Source organism: Anopheles funestus, chromosome 2RL, assembly GCF_943734845.2.
Source record: "Anopheles funestus chromosome 2RL, idAnoFuneDA-416_04, whole genome shotgun sequence".
Lineage (NCBI taxonomy): Eukaryota > Metazoa > Arthropoda > Insecta > Diptera > Culicidae > Anopheles > Anopheles funestus.
In genome coordinates this window covers 87846018-87873004 of record NC_064598.1, presented here as the reverse complement: position 1 = coordinate 87873004, position 26987 = coordinate 87846018, and the positions used below count along the sequence as shown (strand labels likewise).

General features: G+C 34.3%; 2 protein-coding genes and 1 long non-coding RNA gene across 7 annotated transcripts in view; 1 reads left to right on the top strand and 2 right to left on the bottom strand.

Annotated features, from left to right (window-relative positions):
• Positions 1-1916, top strand: part of LOC125762873 (protein Shroom) — a 177848-nt gene extending 175932 nt beyond the window's left edge. For all 4 annotated transcript variants that reach the window (XM_049425448.1, XM_049425447.1, XM_049425446.1 and 1 more), the window contains one exon: positions 3-1916. In XM_049425448.1, coding sequence (XP_049281405.1) covers positions 3-266 — 264 coding nt within the window. In that variant the 3' untranslated portion in view covers positions 267-1916. The remainder of the gene's footprint in view (positions 1-2) is intronic.
• Positions 1596-26987, bottom strand: part of LOC125762890 (gamma-butyrobetaine dioxygenase-like) — a 61950-nt gene continuing 36558 nt past the window's right edge. The window contains 2 exon segments of the mRNA XM_049425508.1: positions 1596-2257; positions 2334-2645. Coding sequence (XP_049281465.1) covers positions 1939-2257; positions 2334-2645 — 631 coding nt within the window. The 3' untranslated portion in view covers positions 1596-1938.
• LOC125762902 (uncharacterized) lies at positions 13084-20939 on the bottom strand. 2 transcript variants are annotated; one of them, XR_007418269.1, is made up of 2 exons: positions 19575-20939; positions 13084-14504 (listed from the first exon to the last, which is right to left on the bottom strand). It is a non-coding gene; the product is annotated as an uncharacterized LOC125762902 (long non-coding RNA). The 2 variants fall into 2 exon arrangements; XR_007418268.1 differs by lacking the exon at positions 19575-20939 and adding an exon at positions 14695-16059.

Here is a 26987-nt window from a genome sequence, read left to right as displayed (position 1 = left end):
AGAAGATCCTGGAAGCGAAACGTGAACGATTGCTGGAGCAGCTGGACGAGGCAAAGCAGCTGAAGGATGACATCGATCAGCGCGGTGCGACGATCGCGCGCATCCTCGAACAGTCGCTCACGATCGAGGAGTACGCGGATTACGATTACTTTATTAACATGAAGGCAAAGCTGATCGTGGATTCGCGTGAAATCACCGACAAGATTAAGCTGGGTGAGGAGCAACTGGTCGCCCTGAAGGATACGCTCGTACAGAGCGAATGCTAGCCGGAATGCGTCCAAATGATTGTGTTATTTCTTTTTTGCTTGTTTGGCTGTTTTATCTTCACGTGTGCGTTTTGCGTGTGTGTATACTTTTAAGTGGAATGTTTCGTGCTAGGTTTTTGGGGACCCAAAACCAGCCCCATCGTGCATTTTGTACATAGGTAAAGGAACGCAAAGAAGGAAAAGGAATGGCATCGGTTCCTTTTTTTTTGCTTACTGTAAATTAGTCAAAGTCTGGGTCGGACTTGCTTATTACTACAGAGAGAAAGAGAGACAGAGCATTCGATCGTTTTAAGCTGTGTTCTAATTATACTCCCTTTCCCAATTGCTATTCTGTTCATTCCTCTCTTCAATTTCTGCTACCCATCGGATCAAATTCTCTTGCATTTCAACGGTGTGAAGTTGAAATTCAAAGAGTGTTGCACCGCTTTCCCCATAAACTAATTCCATAACCATTTTCCCCCTCGGTTTTCCACCAAATGCACCTTCTTTGGTTTCCTTCTGTTTCTCCCCTTTATTAGTTTATATTCCACCCAGTTTCGTGTGATTATTAGTACGTGCGTGAAGCTTTTTCTTTTGTTCTTTTTTTTACAATTGTAAGTCATATTCTACGTATGCTTTCGAAGTAACCGATAAGGATGAAGTGTATCAAATCTTCCATACGCAATAATGGTGCTTACAATGTTGCAACTACATCGAGCAGAGTAAAATATAAATAAGGAAAGATCGTGATCCTAACCTGGGAAGGGATGTAAAGATTTGCAAAAAAGAAAAATGACAGCTCAGCTTAGGTAGAAAAGGAAACAAATACAAAAGAGAAAAATTCGATTTTATTTGGTCAAGTAAGAGAAGAAAAAAGCAACATAATAACAACGTCTGTGTTAGTAACACTTACAATTGCTTCTCTTTAAAAAAAACCCTCAACATTTAGATCAAAAGAAAAAAAAACAACAATCTAAACTAAAAAGCGAACGAGAAATGGGAAGAAAATTGTGATTTTATCGAGAATAATTATTTGCTCTGTGTGCTACTGCTGAACCGGCGCGTTTCGCACAAGAAAAGGTTAGCAGTTTATAGCATTAGGTAGTTTTAAATGGTAAAGTTAAATTCAATTTAGAAGGAAAACATGGAAGAAGAAGAGCTTAGAAACTACACGACCCGCAAACGAAAGGAGGAAGGTTTTGTTGTTGTTGTGGCGAGCGGTTAGATTAGCTTAGTATACTTTAATTATTCCTCTCGTCGAAACAGAAGGTAATGTTTGCCTTGCCCCTTTTTGTAGAGGGAAAGTGTTTTTTTTTTATTTTGGTTGTATTTAGTGCGTTTAACAGTTTCTTTACAGTTTCCTCATTCACTTTCATTTTCCCTTTCGTCTGTATCTCTGCTCACTCACTCACTAAACTAGGTCTAGTAAAAACATTATAGGAAAAGTATGCTCGTTAGGGTTTATCTGTCCCTGTTTTAGTTCGTCCCGGGACGCAACGCAATATATCGTATCCCTACGTTTCTTTAGTGCAGTAATGTTGTCACCGAGCGGACATGCATGTTTACTTATTACACGAACTTATATTGCCGAGCGCCGAATCAAAGCGAAGATCAATACATTATCGAAACAGGAATGCGAAATATAATTAAAACAAAACGTATGAAAACGAACCTCCGTTGGGTACATTTAGTGTTATTTTCTGTTAGAAGTAGCTTTCAGGACGCGTAACTTCGAGTAGATTTCATCCCAGTCGAGATACGCACCGACGATGTGACGTGTGTTGGCCGCCGTGTCGGTGTATCCGGTACGTCCATGCACCATCCGTACGTTGCTGAACGTAAGAATGTCACCCGGTGCCGTCTTGAAGCGTACCGCTTCCCGATGCAGAATGGTGACGAAGCGCTGCATTGCTCGGTACCACGGTTCGACGCGATCGATCGGCACACTGAAATGGCTGTCACGCTGCGGTACACTGTGATTGATCCTCTCCAAGCGCCCATCTCGTCCGATACTAGAGAAACATAACCGAAAAGAAAAATTACAGCTGAACCCTAGTAAAATGATAATAAAAAAACCAAACAACCTACCAGATGACAGGCGCACGATAAATGCTGTGAAAGGTTCCCGCTTCATCCGCACCCAAATCACTCCAATCGACGAGCGTTTCACTGAGCAGCCGAAAGTCGTCCGGATGATGCTGGCGCAGTTGTTCCGCAACGTAAAATCCATCCGCGAGGAGGTTTTCACCACCGATGGTGTTCGTCGATTGTACGAGACAGTGCAATAGATTGCAACCCGGTTTGTAATCATAGTAGGGAAGATCCGTGTGCATTTGAAGTGGTGTGGAAAGGTATGCCACATTGCTGGTGCCTTCCTTTGCTTTTACGATGAATTCCTCTCTAATGAAACATGTTTAAAAGCAAAGAAACAAATTAATTACATAAATGAAAATTGATCTAAATTTACAATAACCCTACTCGCTAATAGATGGCGCTAACTCTTCATTCGATTTTGCTGGCAATAACAAGATGAACAAAAACAAATTCAAAAATTAGATCGGTTGAGTGTCATTAAATATTGTAAAGATTAAAAAAATCGAGTGCTTTTTTATTTTTTAAAGTACAACAACACGTACGTATATAATTATTATCAACGGTAATACTTTATTTTGAGGCCTTAGCTTTTTTTTAGAAATTTTGCAAAATTTTATTAATTGATTTATTTTAATGCCAATCGGTTGAAATAAGTTTCTTTTCACTCAAACATCGTTTAAAATAAAAATAAGAATAAAAAATTTAAGAAAATTTTAAAAATTCTAAAAGTTTGAAAAATTCATAAGGCTCATTTTTGCACCAAGTTTTGCCTATAACTCGGTCGGGATCCAACGGATCGCCAATCTTTAAAATGTGGTCGATAGATGGCACCAATGGCTACATTTTCTTCTTGGACGGCCTTGCCCTCAGATGTCTGTGCCAGAAGATATTCAAGGAACCAAGTTCCTTACCCTGTTTGAGAAAATGTAAAATTTTCCTATATTTTAAACCAAGTTTTGCCTATAACTCGGTCGGGATCCAACGGATCGCCAATCTTTAAAATGTGGTCGATAGATGGCATCAATGGCTACATTTTCTTCTTGAACGGCCTTGCCCTCAGATGTCTGTGCCAGAAGATATTCGAGGAACCAAAATCCATACCATTTTTTGAGCAATAACCAAAATTAAAAAAATAGATATATTTAAATGCGAATTAGTTGCAATAGGTTTCTTTTCACTCAAATAATACTTTAAACACAAAAAAGAATAAAAAATCGGAAAAAAATTAAAAAAAAAATTTCAACTCAAAAATTTCATAAGGGGTACCCCTTGCCATTTTTTTGAGAAATTTTGCAAAAAAAAATTAAATTGATTTATTTTAATGCCAATCGATTGCAATGTGTTTCTTTTCACTCAAGTAATACCTTAAATAAAAAAAAGAGTGAAAAATAATCAAAAAATCGAAAAATTAAAAAAAATAAAATTTTACTAAGGCTCATTTTTGCAACAAGTTTTGCCTATAACTCGGTCGGTATCTAACGGATCGCCAATCTTTAACCTGTGGTCGATAGATGGCACCAATGACTACATTTTCTTCTTGGACGGCCATGCTCTCAGATGTCTGTGCCAGAAGTTATTCGAGGAACCAAGTTCCATACCCTGTTTGAGAAAATGTAAAATTTTCTTCATTTTTGCACCAAGTTTTGCCTATAACTCGGTCGGTATCCAACGGATCGCCAATCTTTAAAATGTGGTCGATAGATGGCATCAATGGCTACATTTTCTTCTTGGACGGCCTTGCCCTCAGATGTCTGTGCCAGAAGATATTCGAGGAACCAAAATCCATACCATTTTTTGAGCAATAACCAAAATTTAAAAAAATAGATATATTTAAATGCGAATTAGTTGCAATAAGTTTCTTTTCACTCAAATAATGCTTTAAACACAAAAAAGAATAAAAAATCGGAAAAAAATTAAAAAAAAAATTTCAACTCAAAAATTTCATAAGGGGTACCCCTTGCCATTTTTTTGAGAAATTTTGCAAAAAAAATTAAATTGATTTATTTTAATGCCAATCGATTGCAATGTGTTTCTTTTCACTCAAGTAATACCTTAAATAAAAAAAAGAGTGAAAAATAATCAAAAAATCGAAAAATTAAAAAAAATAAAATTTTACTAAGGCTCATTTTTGCAACAAGTTTTGCCTATAACTCGGTCGGTATCTAACGGATCGCCAATCTTTAACCTGTGGTCGATAGATGGCACCAATGACTACATTTTCTTCTTGGACGGCCATGCTCTCAGATGTCTGTGCCAGAAGTTATTCGAGGAACCAAGTTCCATACCCTGTTTGAGAAAATGTAAAATTTTCCTCATTTTTGCACCAAGTTTTGCCTATAACTCGGTCGGGATCCAACGGATCGCCAATCTTTAAAATGTGGTCGATAGATGGCATCAATGGCTACATTTTCTTCTTGGACGGCCTTGCCCTCAGATGTCTGTGCCAGAAGATATTCGAGGAACCAAAATCCATACCATTTTTTGAGCAATAACCAAAATTAAAAAAATAGATATATTTAAATGCGAATTAGTTGCAATAAGTTTCTTTTCACTCAAATAATACTTTAAACACAAAAAAGAATAAAAAATCGGAAAAAAATTAAAAAAAAAATTTCAACTCAAAAATTTCATAAGGCTTACCCCTTGCCATTTTTTTGAGAAATTTTGCAAAAAAAATTAAATTGATTTATTTTAATGCCAATCGATTGCAATGTGTTTCTTTTCACTCAAGTAATACCTTAAATAAAAAAAAGAGTGAAAAATAATCAAAAAATCGAAAAATTCAAAAAAATAAAATTTTACTAAGGCTCATTTTTGCAACAAGTTTTGCCTATAACTCGGTCGGGATCCAACGGATCGCCAATCTTTAAAATGTGGTCGATAGATGGCATCAATGGCTACATTTTCTTCTTGGACGGCCTTGCCCTCAGATGTCTGTGCCAGAAGATATTCGAGGAACCAAAATCCATACCATTTTTTGAGCAATAACCAAAATTAAAAAAAATAGATATATTTAAATGCGAATTAGTCGCAATAAGTTTCTTTTCACTCAAATAATACTTTAAACACAAAAAAGAATAAAAAATCGGAAAAAAATTAAAAAAAAAATTTCAACTCAAAAATTTTATAAGGGGTACCCCTTGCCATTTTTTTGAGAAATTTTGCAAAAAAAATTAAATTGATTTATTTTAATGCCAATCGATTGCAATGTGTTTCTTTTCACTCAAGTAATACCTTAAATAGAAAAAAGAGTGAAAAATAATCAAAAAATCGAAAAATTCAAAAAAATGAAATTTTACTAAGGCTCATTTTTGCACCAAGTTTTGCCTATAACTCGGTCGGTATCTAACGGATCGCCAATCTTTAACCTGTGGTCGATAGATGGCACCAATGACTACATTTTCTTCTTGGACGGCCATGCTCTCAGATGTCTGTGCCAGAAGTTATTCGAGGAACCAAGTTCCATACCCTGTTTGAGAAAATGTAAAATTTTCCTCATTTTTGCACCAAGTTTTGCCTATAACTCGGTCGGGATCCAACGGATCGCCAATCTTTAAAATGTGGTCGATAGATGGCACCAATGACTACATTTTCTTCTTGGACGGACATGTCCGCAGATGTCTGTGCCAGAAGTTATTCGAGGAACCAAGTTCCTTACCCTGTTTGAGAAAACGTAAAATTTTCCTATATTTTAAACCAAATTTTGCCTATAACTCGGTCGGTATCCAACGGATCGCCAATCTTTAACCTGTGGTCGATAGATGGCATCAATGGCTACATTTGCATCTTGGACGGCCTTGCCCTCAGATGTCTGCGTCAGAAATTATTCGAGGAACCAAATTCCATACCATTTTTTGATCAATATAGCAAAATTTAAAAAATTGATATATTTAAATGCGAATTAGTTGCAATAAGTTTCTTTTCACTCAAATAATGCTTTAAACACAAAAAAGAATAAAAAATCGGAAAAAATTAAAAAAAAATTTCAACTCAAAAATTTCATTAGGCTTACCCCTTACGTTTTTTTTGAGAAATTTTGCAAAAAAAATTAAATTGATTTATTTTAATGCCAATCGGTTGCAATGTGTTTCTTTTCACTCAAGTAATACCTTAAATAAAAAAAAGAGTGAAAAAAATCAAAAAATCGAAAAATTCAAAAAAATAAAATTTTACTAAGGCTCATTTTTGCACCAAGTTTTGCCTATAACTCGGTCGGTATCCAACGGATCGCCAATCTTTAACCTGTGGTCGATAGATGGCACCAATGACTACATTTTCTTCTTGGACGGCCATGCTCTCAGATGTCTGTGCCAGAAGTTATTCGAGGAACCAAGTTCCATACCCTGTTTGAGAAAATGTAAAATTTTCCTCATTTTTGCACCAAGTTTTGCCTATAACTCGGTCGGGATCCAACGGATCGCCAATCTTTAAAATGTGGTCGGTAGATGGCATCAATGGCTACATTTTTTTCTTGGACGGCCATGTCCGCAGATGTCTGTGCCAGAAGATATTCGAGGAACCAAGTTCCTTACCCTGTTTGAGAAAACGTAAAATTTTCCTCATTTTTGCACCAAGTTTTGCCCATAACTCGGTCGGGATCCAACGGATCGCCAATCTTTAACCTGTGGTCGATAGATGGCACCAATGACTACATTTTCTTCTTGGACGGCCATGCTCTCAGAAGCCTGTGCCAGAAGATATTCGAGGAACCAAGTTCCATACCCTGTTTGAAAAAATGTAAAATTTTCCTCATTTTTGCACCAAGTTTTGCCTATAACTCGGACGGGATCCCACGGATCGCCAATCTTTAACCTGTGGTCGATAGATGGCACCAATGACTACATTTTCTTCTTGGACGGCCATGCTCTCAGATGTCTGTGCCAGAAGTTATTCGAGGAACCAAGTTCCATACCCTGTTTGAGAAAATGTAAAATTTTCCTCATTTTTGCACCAAGTTTTGCCTATAACTCGGTCGGGATCCAACGGATCGCCAATCTTTAAAATGTGGTCGATAGATGGCATCAATGGCTACATTTTCTTCTTGGACGGCCTTGCCCTCAGATGTCTGTGCAAGAAGATATTCAAGGAACCAAGTTCCTTACCCTGTTTGAGAAAATGTAAAATTTTCCTATATTTTAAACCAAATTTTGCCTATAACTCGGTCGGGATCCAACGGATCGCCAATCTTTAAAATGTGGTCGATAGATGGCATCAATGGCTACATTTTCTTCTTGGACGGCCTTGCCCTCAGATGTCTGTGCCAGAAGATATTCGAGGAACCAAAATCCATACCATTTTTTGAGCAATAACCAAAATTTAAAAAAATAGATATATTTAAATGCGAATTAGTTGCAATAAGTTTCTTTTCACTCAAATAATACTTTAAACACAAAAAAGAATAAAAAATCGGAAAAAAATTAAAAAAAAAATTTCAACTCAAAAATTTCATAAGGGGTACCCCTTGCCATTTTTTTGAGAAATTTTGCAAAAAAAAATAAATTGATTTATTTTAATGCCAATCGGTTGCAATGTGTTTCTTTTCACTCAAGTAATGTCTTAAATAAAAAAAAGAGTGAAAAATAATCAAAAAATCAAAAAATTCAAAAAAATAAAATTTTACTAAGGCTCATTTTTGCAACAAGTTTTGCCTATAACTTGGTCGGTATCTAACGGATCGCCAATCTTTAACCTGTGGTCGATAGATGGCACCAATGACTACATTTTCTTCTTGGACGGCCATGCTCTCAGATGTCTGTGCCAGAAGTTATGCGAGGAACCAAGTTCCATACCCTGTTTGAGAAAATGTAAAATTTTCCTCATTTTTGCACCAAGTTTTGCCTATAACTCGGTCGGGATCCAACGGATCGCCAATCTTTAAAATGTGGTCGATAGATGGCATCAATGGCTACATTTTCTTCTTGGACGGCCTTGCGCTCAGATGTCTGTGCCAGAAGATATTCGAGGAACCAAAATCCATACCATTTTTTGAGCAATAACCAAAATTTAAAAAATAGATATATTTAAATGCGAATTAGTTGCAATAAGTTTCTTTTCACTCAAATAATACTTTAAACACAAAAAAGAATAAAAAATCGGAAAAAAATTAAAAAAAAATTTCAACTCAAAAATTTCATAAGGGGTACCCCTTGCCATTTTTTTGAGAAATTTTGCAAAAAAAATTAAATTGATTTATTTTAATCCCAATCGATTGCAATGTGTTTCTTTCCACTCAAGTAATACCTTAAATAAAAAAAAGAGTGAAAAATAATCAAAAAATCGAAAAATTCAAAAAAATAAAATTTTACTAAGGCTCATTTTTGCAACAAGTTTTGCCTATAACTCGGTCGGTATCTAACGGATCGCCAATCTTTAAAATGTGGTCGATAGATGGCATCAATGGCTACATTTTCTTCTTGGACGGCCTTGCGCTCAGATGTCTGTGCCAGAAGATATTCGAGGAACCAAAATCCATACCATTTTTTGAGCAATAACCAAAATTTAAAAAATAGATATATTTAAATGCGAATTAGTTGCAATAAGTTTCTTTTCACTCAAATAATACTTTAAACACAAAAAAGAATAAAAAATCGGAAAAAAATTAAAAAAAAATTTCAACTCAAAAATTTCATAAGGGGTACCCCTTGCCATTTTTTTGAGAAATTTTGCAAAAAAAATTAAATTGATTTATTTTAATCCCAATCGATTGCAATGTGTTTCTTTCCACTCAAGTAATACCTTAAATAAAAAAAAGAGTGAAAAATAATCAAAAAATCGAAAAATTCAAAAAAATAAAATTTTACTAAGGCTCATTTTTGCAACAAGTTTTGCCTATAACTCGGTCGGTATCTAACGGATCGCCAATCTTTAAAATGTGGTCGATAGATGGCATCAATGGCTACATTTTCTTCTTGGACGGCCTTGCGCTCAGATGTCTGTGCCAGAAGATATTCGAGGAACCAAAATCCATACCATTTTTTGAGCAATAACCAAAATTTAAAAAATAGATATATTTAAATGCGAATTAGTTGCAATAAGTTTCTTTTCACTCAAATAATACTTTAAACACAAAAAAGAATAAAAAATCGGAAAAAAATTAAAAAAAAATTTCAACTCAAAAATTTCATAAGGGGTACCCCTTGCCATTTTTTTGAGAAATTTTGCAAAAAAAATTAAATTGATTTATTTTAATCCCAATCGATTGCAATGTGTTTCTTTCCACTCAAGTAATACCTTAAATAAAAAAAAGAGTGAAAAATAATCAAAAAATCGAAAAATTCAAAAAAATAAAATTTTACTAAGGCTCATTTTTGCAACAAGTTTTGCCTATAACTTGGTCGGTATCTAACGGATCGCCAATCTTTAACCTGTGGTCGATAGATGGCACCAATGACTACATTTTCTTCTTGGACGGCCATGCTCTCAGATGTCTGTGCCAGAAGTTATGCGAGGAACCAAGTTCCATACCCTGTTTGAGAAAATGTAAAATTTTCCTCATTTTTGCACCAAGTTTTGCCTATAACTCGGTCGGGATCCAACGGATCGCCAATCTTTAAAATGTGGTCGATAGATGGCATCAATGGCTACATTTTCTTCTTGGACGGCCTTGCGCTCAGATGTCTGTGCCAGAAGATATTCGAGGAACCAAAATCCATACCATTTTTTGAGCAATAACCAAAATTTAAAAAATAGATATATTTAAATGCGAATTAGTTGCAATAAGTTTCTTTTCACTCAAATAATACTTTAAACACAAAAAAGAATAAAAAATCGGAAAAAAATTAAAAAAAAATTTCAACTCAAAAATTTCATAAGGGGTACCCCTTGCCATTTTTTTGAGAAATTTTGCAAAAAAAATTAAATTGATTTATTTTAATCCCAATCGATTGCAATGTGTTTCTTTCCACTCAAGTAATACCTTAAATAAAAAAAAGAGTGAAAAATAATCAAAAAATCGAAAAATTCAAAAAAATAAAATTTTACTAAGGCTCATTTTTGCAACAAGTTTTGCCTATAACTCGGTCGGTATCTAACGGATCGCCAATCTTTAAAATGTGGTCGATAGATGGCATCAATGGCTACATTTTCTTCTTGGACGGCCTTGCGCTCAGATGTCTGTGCCAGAAGATATTCGAGGAACCAAAATCCATACCATTTTTTGAGCAATAACCAAAATTTAAAAAATAGATATATTTAAATGCGAATTAGTTGCAATAAGTTTCTTTTCACTCAAATAATACTTTAAACACAAAAAAGAATAAAAAATCGGAAAAAAATTAAAAAAAAATTTCAACTCAAAAATTTCATAAGGGGTACCCCTTGCCATTTTTTTGAGAAATTTTGCAAAAAAAATTAAATTGATTTATTTTAATCCCAATCGATTGCAATGTGTTTCTTTCCACTCAAGTAATACCTTAAATAAAAAAAAGAGTGAAAAATAATCAAAAAATCGAAAAATTCAAAAAAATAAAATTTTACTAAGGCTCATTTTTGCAACAAGTTTTGCCTATAACTCGGTCGGTATCTAACGGATCGCCAATCTTTAAAATGTGGTCGATAGATGGCATCAATGGCTACATTTTCTTCTTGGACGGCCTTGCGCTCAGATGTCTGTGCCAGAAGATATTCGAGGAACCAAAATCCATACCATTTTTTGAGCAATAACCAAAATTTAAAAAATAGATATATTTAAATGCGAATTAGTTGCAATAAGTTTCTTTTCACTCAAATAATACTTTAAACACAAAAAAGAATAAAAAATCGGAAAAAAATTAAAAAAAAATTTCAACTCAAAAATTTCATAAGGGGTACCCCTTGCCATTTTTTTGAGAAATTTTGCAAAAAAAATTAAATTGATTTATTTTAATGCAAATCGATTGCAATGTGTTTCTTTTCACTCAAGTAATACCTTAAATAAAAAAAAGAGTGAAAAATAATCAAAAAATCGAAAAATTCAAAAAAATAAAATTTTACTAAGGCTCATTTTTGCAACAAGTTTTGCCTATAACTCGGTCGGTATCTAACGGATTGCCAATCTTTAACCTGTGGTCGATAGATGGCACCAATGACTACATTTTCTTCTTGGACGGCCATGCTCTCAGATGTCTGTGCCAGAAGTTATTCGAGGAACCAAGTTCCATACCCTGTTTGAGAAAATGTAAAATTTTCCTCATTTTTGCACCAAGTTTTGCCTATAACTCGGTCGGGATCCAACGGATCGCCAATCTTTAAAATGTGGTCGATAGATGGCATCAATGGCTACATTTTCATCTTGGACGGCCTTGCCCTCAGATGTCTGTGCAAGAAGATATTCAAGGAACCAAGTTCCTTACCCTGTTTGAGAAAATGTAAAATTTTCCTATATTTTAAACCAAATTTTGCCTATAACTCGGTCGGTATCCAACGGATCGCCAATCTTTAAAATGTGGTCGATAGATGGCATCAATGGCTACATTTTCTTCTTGGACGGCCTTGCCCTCAGATGTCTGTGCCAGAAGATATTCGAGGAACCAAAATCCATACCATTTTTTGAGCAATAACCAAAATTTAAAAAATAGATATATTTAAATGCGAATTAGTTGCAATAAGTTTCTTTTCACTCAAATAATACTTTAAACACAAAATAGAATAAAAAATCGGAAAAAAATTAAAAAAAAAATTTCAACTCAAAAATTTCATAAGGGGTACCCCTTGCCATTTTTTTGAGAAATTTTGCAAAAAAAATTAAATTGATTTATTTTAATGCAAATCGATTGCAATGTGTTTCTTTTCACTCAAGTAATACCTTAAATAAAAAAAGAGTGAAAAATAATCAAAAAATCGAAAAATTCAAAAAAATAAAATTTTACTAAGGTTCATTTTTGCAACAAGTTTTGCCTATAACTCGGTCGGTATCTAACGGATTGCCAATCTTTAACCTGTGGTCGATAGATGGCACCAATGACTACATTTTCTTCTTGGACGGCCATGCTCTCAGATGTCTGTGCCAGAAGTTATTCGAGGAACCAAGTTCCATACCCTGTTTGAGAAAATGTAAAATTTTCCTCATTTTTGCACCAAGTTTTGCCTATAACTCGGTCGGGATCCAACGGATCGCCAATCTTTAAAATGTGGTCGATAGATGGCATCAATGGCTACATTTTCATCTTGGACGGCCTTGCCCTCAGATGTCTGTGCAAGAAGATATTCAAGGAACCAAGTTCCTTACCCTGTTTGAGAAAATGTAAAATTTTCCTCATTTTTGCACAAAGTTTTGCCTATAACTCGGTCGGGATCCAACGGATCGCCAATCTTTAAAAGATGGTCGATAGATGGCATCAATGGCTACATTTTCTTCTTGGACGGCCTTGCCCTCAGATGTCTGTGCCAGAAGATATTCGAGGAACCAAAATCCATACCATTTTTTGAGCAATAACCTAAATTTAAAAAAATAGATATATTTAAATGCGAATTAGTTGCAATAAGTTTCTTTTCACTCAAATAATACTTTAAACACAAAAAAGAATAAAAAATCGGAAAAAAATTTAAAAAAAAATTTCAACTCAAAAATTTCATAAGGGGTACCCCTTGCCATTTTTTTGAGAAATTTTGCAAAAAAAATTAAATTGATTTATTTTAATGCCAATCGGTTGCAATGTGTTTCTTTTCACTCAAGTAATGCCTTAAATAAAAAAAAGAGTGAAAAATAATCAAAAAATCAAAAAATTCAAAAAAATAAAATTTTACTAAGGCTCATTTTTGCAACAAGTTTTGCCTATAACTCGGTCGGTATCTAACGGATCGCCAATCTTTAACCTGTGGTCGATAGATGGCACCAATGACTACATTTTCTTCTTGGACGGCCATGCTCTCAGATGTCTGTGCCAGAAGTTATGCGAGGAACCAAGTTCCATACCCTGTTTGAGAAAATGTAAAATTTTCCTCATTTTTGCACCAAGTTTTGCCTATAACTCGGTCGGGATCCAACGGATCGCCAATCTTTAAAATGTGGTCGATAGATGGCATCAATGGCTACATTTTCTTCTTGGACGGCCTTGCCCTCAGATGTCTGTGCCAGAAGATATTCGAGGAACCAAAATCCATACCATTTTTTGAGCAATAACCAAAATTTAAAAAAATAGATATATTTAAATGCGAATTAGTTGCAATAAGTTTCTTTTCACTCAAATAATACTTTAAACACAAAAAAGAATAAAAAATCGGAAAAAAATTAAAAAAAAAATTTCAACTCAAAAATTTCATAAGGGGTACCCCTTGCCATTTTTTTGAGAAATTTTGCAAAAAAAATTAAATTGATTTATTTTAATGCCAATCGATTGCAATGTGTTTCTTTTCACTCAAGTAATACCTTAAATAGAAAAAAGAGTGAAAAATAATCAAAAAATTGAAAAATTCAAAAAAATAAAATTTTACTAAGGCTCATTTTTGCAACAAGTTTTGCCTATAACTCGGTCGGTATCTAACGGATCGCCAATCTTTAACCTGTGGTCGATAGATGGCACCAATGACTACATTTTCTTCTTGGACGGCCATGCTCTCAGATGTCTGTGCCAGAAGTTATGCGAGGAACCAAGTTCCATACCCTGTTTGAGAAAATGTAAAATTTTCCTCATTTTTGCACCAAGTTTTGCCTATAACTCGGTCGGGATCCAACGGATCGCCAATCTTTAAAATGTGGTCGATAGATGGCATCAATGGCTACATTTTCTTCTTGGACGGCCTTGCCCTCAGATGTCTGTGCCAGAAGATATTCGAGGAACCAAAATCCATACCATTTTTTGAGCAATAACCAAAATTTAAAAAAATAGATATATTTAAATGCGAATTAGTTGCAATAAGTTTCTTTTCACTCAAATAATACTTTAAACACAAAAAAGAATAAAAAATCGGAAAAAAATTTAAAAAAAAATTTCAACTCAAAAATTTCATAAGGGGTACCCCTTGCCATTTTTTTGAGAAATTTTGCAAAAAAAATTAAATTGATTTATTTTAATGCAAATCGATTGCAATGTGTTTCTTTTCACTCAAGTAATGTCTTAAATAAAAAAAAGAGTGAAAAATAATCAAAAAATCGAAAAATTCAAAAAAATAAAATTTTACTAAGGCTCATTTTTGCAACAAGTTTTGCCTATAACTCGGTCGGTATCTAACGGATCGCCAATCTTTAACCTGTGGTCGATAGATGGCACCAATGACTACATTTTCTTCTTGGACGGCCATGCTCTCAGATGTCTGTGCCAGAAGTTATGCGAGGAACCAAGTTCCATACCCTGTTTGAGAAAATGTAAAATTTTACTCATTTTTGCACCAAGTTTTGCCTATAACTCGGTCGGGATCCAACGGATCGCCAATCTTTAACCTGTGGTCGATAGATGGCATCAATGGCTACATTTTCTTCTTGGACGGCCTTGCCCTCAGATGTCTGTGCAAGAAGATATTCAAGGAACCAAGTTCCTTACCCTGTTTGAGAAAATGTAAAATTTTCCTATATTTTAAACCAAATTTTGCCTATAACTCGGTCGGGATCCAACGGATCGCCAATCTTTAAAATGTGGTCGATAGATGGCATCAATGGCTACATTTTCTTCTTGGACGGCCTTGCCCTCAGATGTCTGTGCCAGAAGATATTCGAGGAACCAAAATCCATACCATTTTTTGAGCAATAACCAAAATTTAAAAAAATAGATATATTTAAATGCGAATTGGTTGCAATAAGTTTCTTTTCACTCAAATAATACTTTAAACACAAAAAATAATAAAAAATCGGAAAAAAATTAAAAAAATAATTTCAACTCAAAAATTTCATAAGGGGTACCCCTTGCCATTTTTTTGAGAAATTTTGCAAAAAAAATTAAATTGATTTATTTTAATGCCAATCGATTGCAATGTGTTTCTTTTCACTCAAGTAATACCTTAAATAGAAAAAAGAGTGAAAAATAATCAAAAAATCGAAAAATTCAAAAAAATAAAATTTTACTAAGGCTTATTTTTGCAACAAGTTTTGCCTATAACTCGGTCGGTATCTAACGGATCGCCAATCTTTAACCTGTGGTCGATAGATGGCACCAATGACTACATTTTCTTCTTGGACGGCCATGCTCTCAGATGTCTGTGCCAGAAGTTATGCGAGGAACCAAGTTCCATACCCTGTTTGAGAAAATGTAAAATTTTCCTCATTTTTGCACCAAGTTTTGCCTATAACTCGGTCGGGATCCTACGGATTGCCAATCTTTAAAATGTGGTCGATAGATGGCATCAATGGCTACATTTTCATCTTGGACGGCCTTGCCCTCAGATGTCTGTGCAAGAAGATATTCAAGGAACCAAGTTCCTTACCCTGTTTGAGAAAATGTAAAATTTTCCTATATTTTAAACCAAATTTTGCCTATAACTCGGTCGGGATCCAACGGATCGCCAATCTTTAAAATGTGATCGATAGATGGCATCAATGGCTACATTTTCTTCTTGGACGGCCTTGCCCTCAGATGTCTGTGCCAGAAGATATTCGAGGAACCAAAATCCATACCATTTTTTGAGCAATAACCAAAATTTAAAAAAATAGATATATTTAAATGCGAATTAGTTGCAATAAGTTTCTTTTCACTCAAATAATACTTTAAACACAAAAAAGAATAAAAAATCGGAAAAAAATTAAAAAAAAAATTTCAACTCAAAAATTTCATAAGGGGTACCCCTTGCCATTTTTTTGAGAAATTTTGCAAAAAAAATTAAATTGATTTATTTTAATGCAAATCGATTGCAATGTGTTTCTTTTCACTCAAGTAATACCTTAAATAAAAAAAAGAGTGAAAAATAATCAAAAAATCGAAAAATTCAAAAAAATAAAATTTTACTAAGGCTCATTTTTGCAACAAGTTTTGCCTATAACTCGGTCGGTATCTAACGGATTGCCAATCTTTAACCTGTGGTCGATAGATGGCACCAATGACTACATTTTCTTCTTGGACGGCCATGCTCTCAGATGTCTGTGCCAGAAGTTATTCGAGGAACCAAGTTCCATACCCTGTTTGAGAAAATGTAAAATTTTCCTCATTTTTGCACCAAGTTTTGCCTATAACTCGGTCGGGATCCAACGGATCGCCAATCTTTAAAATGTGGTCGATAGATGGCATCAATGGCTACATTTTCTTCTTGGACGGCCTTGCCCTCAGATGTCTGTGCAAGAAGATATTCAAGGAACCAAGTTCCTTACCCTGTTTGAGAAAATGTAAAATTTTCCTCATTTTTGCACCAAGTTTTGCCTATAACTCGGTCGGGATCCAACGGATCGCCTATCTTTAAAATGTGGTCGATAGATGGCATCAATGGCTACATTTTCTTCTTGGACGGCCTTGCCCTCAGATGTCTGTGCCAGAAGATATTCGAGGAACCAAAATCCATACCATTTTTTGAGCAATAACCAAAATTTAAAAAAATAGATATATTTAAATGCGAATTAGTTGCAATAAGTTTCTTTTCACTCAAATAATACTTTAAACACAAAAAAGAATAAAAAATCGGAAAAAAATTAAAAAAAAAATTTCAACTCAAAAATTTCATAAGGGGTACCCCTTGCCATTTTTTTGAGAAATTTTGCAAAAAAAATTAAATTGATTTATTTTAATGCAAATCGATTGCAATGTGTTTCTTTTCACTCAAGTAATACCTTAAATAAAAAAAAGAGTGAAAAATAATCAAAAAATCGAAAAATTCAAAAAAATAAAATTTTACTAAGGCTCATTTTTGCAACAAGTTTTGCCTATAACTCGGTCGGTATCTAACGGATTGCCAATCTTTAACCAGTGGTCGATAGATGGCACCAATGACTACATTTTCTTCTTGGACGGCCATGCTCTCAGATGTCTGTGTCAGAAGTTATTCGAGGAACCAAGTTCCATACCCTGTTTGAGAAAATGTAAAATTTTCCTCATTTTTGCACCAAGTTTTGCCTATAACTCGGTCGGGATCCAACGGATCGCCAATCTTTAAAATGTGGTCGATAGATGGCATCAATGGCTACATTTTCTTCTTGGACGGCCTTGCCCTCAGATGTCTGTGCAAGAAGATATTCAAGGAACCAAGTTCCTTACCCTGTTTGAGAAAATGTAAAATTTTCCTCATTTTTGCACAAAGTTTTGCCTATAACTCGGTCGGGATCCAACGGATCGCCAATCTTTAAAATGTGGTCGATAGATGGCATCAATGGCTACATTTTCTTCTTGGACGGCCTTGCCCTCAGATGTCTGTGCCAGAAGATATTCGAGGAACCAAAATCCATACCATTTTTTGAGCAATAACCAAAATTTAAAAAAATAGATATATTTAAATGCGAATTAGTTGCAATAAGTTTCTTTTCACTCAAATAATACTTTAAACACAAAAAATAATAAAAAATCGGAACAAAATTAAAAAAAAAAATTTCAACTCAAAAATTTCATAAGGGGTACCCCTTGCCATTTTTTTGAGAAATTTTGCAAAAAAAATTAAATTGATTTATTTTAATGCCAATCGGTTGCAATGTGTTTCTTTTCACTCAAGTAATGCATTAAAAAAAAAACGAGTGAAAAATAATCAAAAAATCAAAAAATTCAAAAAAATAAAATTTTACTAAGGCTCATTTTTGCAACAAGTTTTGCCTATAACTCGGTCGGTATCTAACGGATCGCCAATCTTTAACCTGTGGTCGATAGATGGCACCAATGACTACATTTTCTTCTTGGACGGCCATGCTCTCAGATGTCTGTGCCAGAAGTTATGCGAGGAACCAAGTTCCATACCCTGTTTGAGAAAATGTAAAATTTTCCTCATTTTTGCACCAAGTTTTGCCTATAACTCGGTCGGGATCCAACGGATCGCCAATCTTTAAAATGTGGTCGATAGATGGCATCAATGGCTACATTTTCTTCTTGGACGGCCTTGCCCTCAGATGTCTGTGCCAGAAGATATTCGAGGAACCAAAATCCATACCATTTTTTGAGCAATAACCAAAATTAAAAAAATAGATATATTTAAATGCGAATTAGTTGCAATAAGTTTCTTTTCACTCAAATAATACTTTAAACACAAAAAAGAATAAAAAATCGGAAAAAATTAAAAAAAAAATTTCAACTCAAAAATTTCATAAGGGGTACCCCTTGCCATTTTTTTGAGAAATTTTGCAAAAAAAATTAAATTGATTTATTTTAATGCCAATCGATTGCAATGTGTTTCTTTTCACTCAAGTAATACCTTAAATAGAAAAAAGAGTGAAAAATAATCAAAAAATTGAAAAATTCAAAAAAATAAAATTTTACTAAGGCTCATTTTTGCAACAAGTTTTGCCTATAACTCGGTCGGTATCTAACGGATCGCCAATCTTTAACCTGTGGTCGATAGATGGCACCAATGACTACATTTTCTTCTTGGACGGCCATGCTCTCAGATGTCTGTGCCAGAAGTTATGCGAGGAACCAAGTTCCATACCCTGTTTGAGAAAATGTAAAATTTTCCTCATTTTTGCACCAAGTTTTGCCTATAACTCGGTCGGGATCCAACGGATCGCCAATCTTTAAAATGTGGTCGATAGATGGCATCAATGGCTACATTTTCTTCTTGGACGGCCTTGCCCTCAGATGTCTGTGCCAGAAGATATTCGAGGAACCAAAATCCATACCATTTTTTGAGCAATAACCAAAATTTAAAAAAATAGATATATTTAAATGCGAATTAGTTGCAATAAGTTTCTTTTCACTCAAATAATACTTTAAACACAAAAAAGAATAAAAAATCGGAAAAAAATTTAAAAAAAAATTTCAACTCAAAAATTTCATAAGGGGTACCCCTTGCCATTTTTTTGAGAAATTTTGCAAAAAAAATTAAATTGATTTATTTTAATGCAAATCGATTGCAATGTGTTTCTTTTCACTCAAGTAATGTCTTAAATAAAAAAAAGAGTGAAAAATAATCAAAAAATCGAAAAATTCAAAAAAATAAAATTTTACTAAGGCTCATTTTTGCAACAAGTTTTGCCTATAACTCGGTCGGTATCTAACGGATCGCCAATCTTTAACCTGTGGTCGATAGATGGCACCAATGACTACATTTTCTTCTTGGACGGCCATGCTCTCAGATGTCTGTGCCAGAAGTTATGCGAGGAACCAAGTTCCATACCCTGTTTGAGAAAATGTAAAATTTTACTCATTTTTGCACCAAGTTTTGCCTATAACTCGGTCGGGATCCAACGGATCGCCAATCTTTAACCTGTGGTCGATAGATGGCATCAATGGCTACATTTTCTTCTTGGACGGCCTTGCCCTCAGATGTCTGTGCAAGAAGATATTCAAGGAACCAAGTTCCTTACCCTGTTTGAGAAAATGTAAAATTTTCCTATATTTTAAACCAAATTTTGCCTATAACTCGGTCGGGATCCAACGGATCGCCAATCTTTAAAATGTGGTCGATAGATGGCATCAATGGCTACATTTTCTTCTTGGACGGCCTTGCCCTCAGATGTCTGTGCCAGAAGATATTCGAGGAACCAAAATCCATACCATTTTTTGAGCAATAACCAAAATTTAAAAAAATAGATATATTTAAATGCGAATTGGTTGCAATAAGTTTCTTTTCACTCAAATAATACTTTAAACACAAAAAATAATAAAAAATCGGAAAAAAATTAAAAAAATAATTTCAACTCAAAAATTTCATAAGGGGTACCCCTTGCCATTTTTTTGAGAAATTTTGCAAAAAAAATTAAATTGATTTATTTTAATGCCAATCGATTGCAATGTGTTTCTTTTCACTCAAGTAATACCTTAAATAGAAAAAAGAGTGAAAAATAATCAAAAAATCGAAAAATTCAAAAAAATAAAATTTTACTAAGGCTTATTTTTGCAACAAGTTTTGCCTATAACTCGGTCGGTATCTAACGGATCGCCAATCTTTAACCTGTGGTCGATAGATGGCACCAATGACTACATTTTCTTCTTGGACGGCCATGCTCTCAGATGTCTGTGCCAGAAGTTATGCGAGGAACCAAGTTCCATACCCTGTTTGAGAAAATGTAAAATTTTCCTCATTTTTGCACCAAGTTTTGCCTATAACTCGGTCGGGATCCTACGGATTGCCAATCTTTAAAATGTGGTCGATAGATGGCATCAATGGCTACATTTTCATCTTGGACGGCCTTGCCCTCAGATGTCTGTGCAAGAAGATATTCAAGGAACCAAGTTCCTTACCCTGTTTGAGAAAATGTAAAATTTTCCTATATTTTAAACCAAATTTTGCCTATAACTCGGTCGGGATCCAACGGATCGCCAATCTTTAAAATGTGATCGATAGATGGCATCAATGGCTACATTTTCTTCTTGGACGGCCTTGCCCTCAGATGTCTGTGCCAGAAGATATTCGAGGAACCAAAATCCATACCATTTTTTGAGCAATAACCAAAATTTAAAAAAATAGATATATTTAAATGCGAATTAGTTGCAATAAGTTTCTTTTCACTCAAATAATACTTTAAACACAAAAAAGAATAAAAAATCGGAAAAAAATTAAAAAAAAAATTTCAACTCAAAAATTTCATAAGGGGTACCCCTTGCCATTTTTTTGAGAAATTTTGCAAAAAAAATTAAATTGATTTATTTTAATGCAAATCGATTGCAATGTGTTTCTTTTCACTCAAGTAATACCTTAAATAAAAAAAAGAGTGAAAAATAATCAAAAAATCGAAAAATTCAAAAAAATAAAATTTTACTAAGGCTCATTTTTGCAACAAGTTTTGCCTATAACTCGGTCGGTATCTAACGGATTGCCAATCTTTAACCTGTGGTCGATAGATGGCACCAATGACTACATTTTCTTCTTGGACGGCCATGCTCTCAGATGTCTGTGCCAGAAGTTATTCGAGGAACCAAGTTCCATACCCTGTTTGAGAAAATGTAAAATTTTCCTCATTTTTGCACCAAGTTTTGCCTATAACTCGGTCGGGATCCAACGGATCGCCAATCTTTAAAATGTGGTCGATAGATGGCATCAATGGCTACATTTTCTTCTTGGACGGCCTTGCCCTCAGATGTCTGTGCAAGAAGATATTCAAGGAACCAAGTTCCTTACCCTGTTTGAGAAAATGTAAAATTTTCCTCATTTTTGCACCAAGTTTTGCCTATAACTCGGTCGGGATCCAACGGATCGCCTATCTTTAAAATGTGGTCGATAGATGGCATCAATGGCTACATTTTCTTCTTGGACGGCCTTGCCCTCAGATGTCTGTGCCAGAAGATATTCGAGGAACCAAAATCCATACCATTTTTTGAGCAATAACCAAAATTTAAAAAAATAGATATATTTAAATGCGAATTAGTTGCAATAAGTTTCTTTTCACTCAAATAATACTTTAAACACAAAAAAGAATAAAAAATCGGAAAAAAATTAAAAAAAAATTTCAACTCAAAAATTTCATAAGGGGTACCCCTTGCCATTTTTTTGAGAAATTTTGCAAAAAAAATTAAATTGATTTATTTTAATGCAAATCGATTGCAATGTGTTTCTTTTCACTCAAGTAATACCTTAAATAAAAAAAAGAGTGAAAAATAATCAAAAAATCGAACAATTCAAAAACATAAAATTTTACTAAGGCTCATTTTTGCAACAAGTTTTGCCTATAACTTGGTCGGTATCTAACGGATCGCCAATCTTTAACCAGTGGTCGATAGATGGCACCAATGACTACATTTTCTTCTTGGACGGCCATGCTCTCAGATGTCTGTGCCAGAAGTTATTCGAGGAACCAAGTTCCATACCCTGTTTGAGAAAATGTAAAATTTTCCTCATTTTTGCACCAAATTTTGCCTATAACTCGGTCAGGATCCAACGGATCGCCAATCTTTAAAATGTGGTCGATAGATGGCATCAATGGCTACATTTTCTTCTTGGACGGCCTTGCCCTCAGATGTCTGTGCCAGAAGATATTCGAGGAACCAAAATCCATACCATTTTTTGAGCAATAACCAAAATTAAAAAAAATAGATATATTTAAATGCGAATTAGTTGCAATAAGTTTCTTTTCACTCAAATAATACTTTAAACACAAAAAAGAATAAAAAATCGGAAAAAAATTAAAAAAAAAATTTCAACTCAAAAATTTCATAAGGGGTACCCCTTGCCATTTTTTTGAGAAATTTTGCAAAAAAAATTAAATTGATTTATTTTAATGCAAATCGATTGCAATGTGTTTCTTTTCACTCAAGTAATACCTTAAATAAAAAAAAGAGTGAAAAATAATCAAAAAATCGAAAAATTCAAAAAAATAAAATTTTACTAAGGCTCATTTTTGCAACAAGTTTTGCCTATAACTCGGTCGGTATCTAACGGATTGCCAATCTTTAACCAGTGGTCGATAGATGGCACCAATGACTACATTTTCTTCTTGGACGGCCATGCTCTCAGATGTCTGTGCCAGAAGTTATTCGAGGAACCAAGTTCCATACCCTGTTTGAGAAAATGTAAAATTTTCCTCATTTTTGCACCAAGTTTTGCCTATAACTCGGTCGGGATCCAACGGATCGCCAATCTTTAAAATGTGGTCGATAGATGGCATCAATGGCTACATTTTCTTCTTGGACGGCCTTGCCCTCAGATGTTTGTGCAAGAAGATATTCAAGGAACCAAGTTCCTTACCCTGTTTGAGAAAATGTAAAATTTTCCTCATTTTTGCACCAAGTTTTGCCTATAACTCGGTCGGGATCCAACGGATCGCCTATCTTTAAAATGTGGTCGATAGATGGCATCAATGGCTACATTTTCTTCTTGGACGGCCTTGCCCTCAGATGTCTGTGCCAGAAGATATTCGAGGAACCAAAATCCATACCATTTTTTGAGCAATAACCAAAATTTAAAAAAATAGATATATTTAAATGCGAATTAGTTGCAATAAGTTTCTTTTCACTCAAATAATACTTTAAACACAAAAAAGAATAAAAAATCGGAAAAAAATTAAAAAAAAAATTTCAACTCAAAAATTTCATAAGGGGTACCCCTTGCCATTTTTTTGAGAAATTTTGCAAAAAAAATTAAATTGATTTATTTTAATGCAAATCGATTGCAATGTGTTTCTTTTCACTCAAGTAATACCTTAAATAAAAAAAAGAGTGAAAAATAATCAAAAAATCGAAAAATTCAAAAAAATAAAATTTTACTAAGGCTCATTTTTGCAACAAGTTTTGCCTATAACTCGGTCGGTATCTAACGGATTGAAAATCTTTAACCAGTGGTCGATAGATGGCACCAATGACTACATTTTCTTCTTGGACGGCCATGCTCTCAGATGTCTGTGCCAGAAGTTATTCGAGGAACCAAGTTCCATACCCTGTTTGAGAAAATGTAAAATTTTCCTATATTTTAAACCAAATTTTGCCTATAACTCGGTCGGTATCCAACGGATCGCCAATCTTTAAAATGTGGTCGATAGATGGCATCAATGGCTACATTTTCTTCTTGGACGGCCTTGCCCTCAGATGTCTGTGCCAGAAGATATTCGAGGAACCAAAATCCATACCATTTTTTGAGCAATAACCAAAATTTAAAAAAATAGATATATTTAAATGCGAATTAGTTGCAATAAGTTTCTTTTCACTCAAATAATACTTTAAACACAAAAAAGAATAAAAAATCGGAAAAAAATTAAAAAAAAAATTTCAACTCAAAAATTTCATAAGGGGTACCCCTTGCCATTTTTTGAGAAATTTTGCAAAAAAAATTAAATTGATTTATTTTAATGCAAATCGATTGCAATGTGTTTCTTTTCACTCAAGTAATACCTTAAATAAAAAAAAGAGTGAAAAATAATCAAAAAATCGAAAAATTCAAAAAAATAAAATTTTACTAAGGCTCATTTTTGCAACAAGTTTTGCCTATAACTCGGTCGGTATCTAACGGATTGCCAATCTTTAACCTGTGGTCGATAGATGGCACCAATGACTACATTTTCTTCTTGGACGGCCATGCTCTCAGATGTCTGTGCCAGAAGTTATTCGAGGAACCAAGTTCCATACCCTGTTTGAGAAAATGTAAAATTTTCCTCATTTTTGCACCAAGTTTTGCCTATAACTCGGTCGGGATCCAACGGATCGCCAATCTTTAAAATGTGGTCGATAGATGGCATCAATGGCTACATTTTCTTCTTGGACGGCCTTGCCCTCAGATGTCTGTGCAAGAAGATATTCAAGGAACCAAGTTCCTTACCCTGTTTGAGAAAATGTAAAATTTTCCTCATTTTTGCACCAAGTTTTGCCTATAACTCGGTCGGGATCCAACGGATCGCCTATCTTTAAAATGTGGTCGATAGATGGCATCAATGGCTACATTTTCTTCTTGGACGGCCTTGCCCTCAGATGTCTGTGCCAGAAGATATTCGAGGAACCAAAATCCATACCATTTTTTGAGCAATAACCAAAATTTAAAAAAATAGATATATTTAAATGCGAATTAGTTGCAATAAGTTTCTTTTCACTCAAATAATACTTTAAACACAAAAAAGAGTAAAAAATCGGAAAAACATTAAAAAAAAAATTTCAACTCAAAAATTTCATAAGGGGTACCCCTTGCCATTTTTTTGAGAAATTTTGCAAAAAAAATTAAATTGATTTATTTTAATGCAAATCGATTGCAATGTGTTTCTTTTCACTCAAGTAATACCTTAAATAAAAAAAGAGTGAAAAATAATCAAAAAATCGAAAAATTCAAAAAAATAAAATTTTACTAAGGCTCATTTTTGCAACAAGTTTTGCCTATAACTTGGTCGGTATCTAACGGATCGCCAATCTTTAACCTGTGGTCGATAGATGGCACCAATGACTACATTTTCTTCTTGGACGGCCATGCTCTCAGATGTCTGTGCCAGAAGTTATTCGAGGAACCAAGTTCCATACCCTGTTTGAGAAAATGTAAAATTTTCTTCATTTTTGCACCAAGTTTTGCCTATAACTCGGTCGGGATCCAACGGATCGCCAATCTTTAAAATGTGGTCGATAGATGGCATCAATGGCTACATTTTCTTCTTGGACGGCCTTGCCCTCAGATGTCTGTGCCAGAAGATATTCGAGGAACCAAAATCCATACCATTTGTTGAGCAATAACCAAAATTTAAAAAAATAGATATATTTAAATGCGAATTAGTTGCAATAAGTTTCTTTTCACTCAAATAATACTTTAAACACAAAAAAGAATAAAAAATCGGAAAAAAATTAAAAAAAAAATTTCAACTCAAAAATTTCATAAGGGGTACCCCTTGCCATTTTTTGAGAAATTTTGCAAAAAAAATTAAATTGATTTATTTTAATGCAAATCGATTGCAATGTGTTTCTTTTCACTCAAGTAATACCTTAAATAAAAAAAAGAGTGAAAAATAATCAAAAAATCGAAAAATTCAAAAAAATAAAATTTTACTAAGGCTCATTTTTGCAACAAGTTTTGCCTATAACTCGGTCGGTATCTAACGGATTGCCAATCTTTAACCTGTGGTCGATAGATGGCACCAATGACTACATTTTCTTCTTGGACGGCCATGCTCTCAGATGTCTGTGCCAGAAGTTATTCGAGGAACCAAGTTCCATACCCTGTTTGAGAAAATGTAAAATTTTCCTCATTTTTGCACCAAGTTTTGCCTATAACTCGGTCGGGATCCAACGGATCGCCAATCTTTAAAATGTGGTCGATAGATGGCATCAATGGCTACATTTTCTTCTTGGACGGCCTTGCCCTCAGATGTCTGTGCAAGAAGATATTCAAGGAACCAAGTTCCTTACCCTGTTTGAGAAAATGTAAAATTTTCCTCATTTTTGCACCAAGTTTTGCCTATAACTCGGTCGGGATCCAACGGATCGCCTATCTTTAAAATGTGGTCGATAGATGGCATCAATGGCTACATTTTCTTCTTGGACGGCCTTGCCCTCAGATGTCTGTGCCAGAAGATATTCGAGGAACCAAAATCCATACCATTTTTTGAGCAATAACCAAAATTTAAAAAAATAGATATATTTAAATGCGAATTAGTTGCAATAAGTTTCTTTTCACTCAAATAATACTTTAAACACAAAAAAGAATAAAAAATCGGAAAAAAATTAAAAAAAAAATTTCAACTCAAAAATTTCATAAGGGGTACCCCTTGCCATTTTTTTGAGAAATTTTGCAAAAAAAATTAAATTGATTTATTTTAATGCAAATCGATTGCAATGTGTTTCTTTTCACTCAAGTAATACCTTAAATAAAAAAAAGAGTGAAAAATAATCAAAAAATCGAAAAATTCAAAAAAATAAAATTTTACTAAGGCTCATTTTTGCAACAAGTTTTGCCTATAACTCGGTCGGTATCTAACGGATTGCCAATCTTTAACCAGTGGTCGATAGATGGCACCAATGACTACATTTTCTTCTTGGACGGCCATGCTCTCAGATGTCTGTGCCAGAAGTTATTCGAGGAACCAAGTTCCATACCCTGTTTGAGAAAATGTAAAATTTTCCTCATTTTTGCACCAAGTTTTGCCTATAACTCGGTCGGGATCCAACGGATCGCCAATCTTTAAAATGTGGTCGATAGATGGCATCAATGGCTACATTTTCTTCTTGGACGGCCTTGCCCTCAGATGTCTGTGCCAGAAGATATTCGAGGAACCAAAAT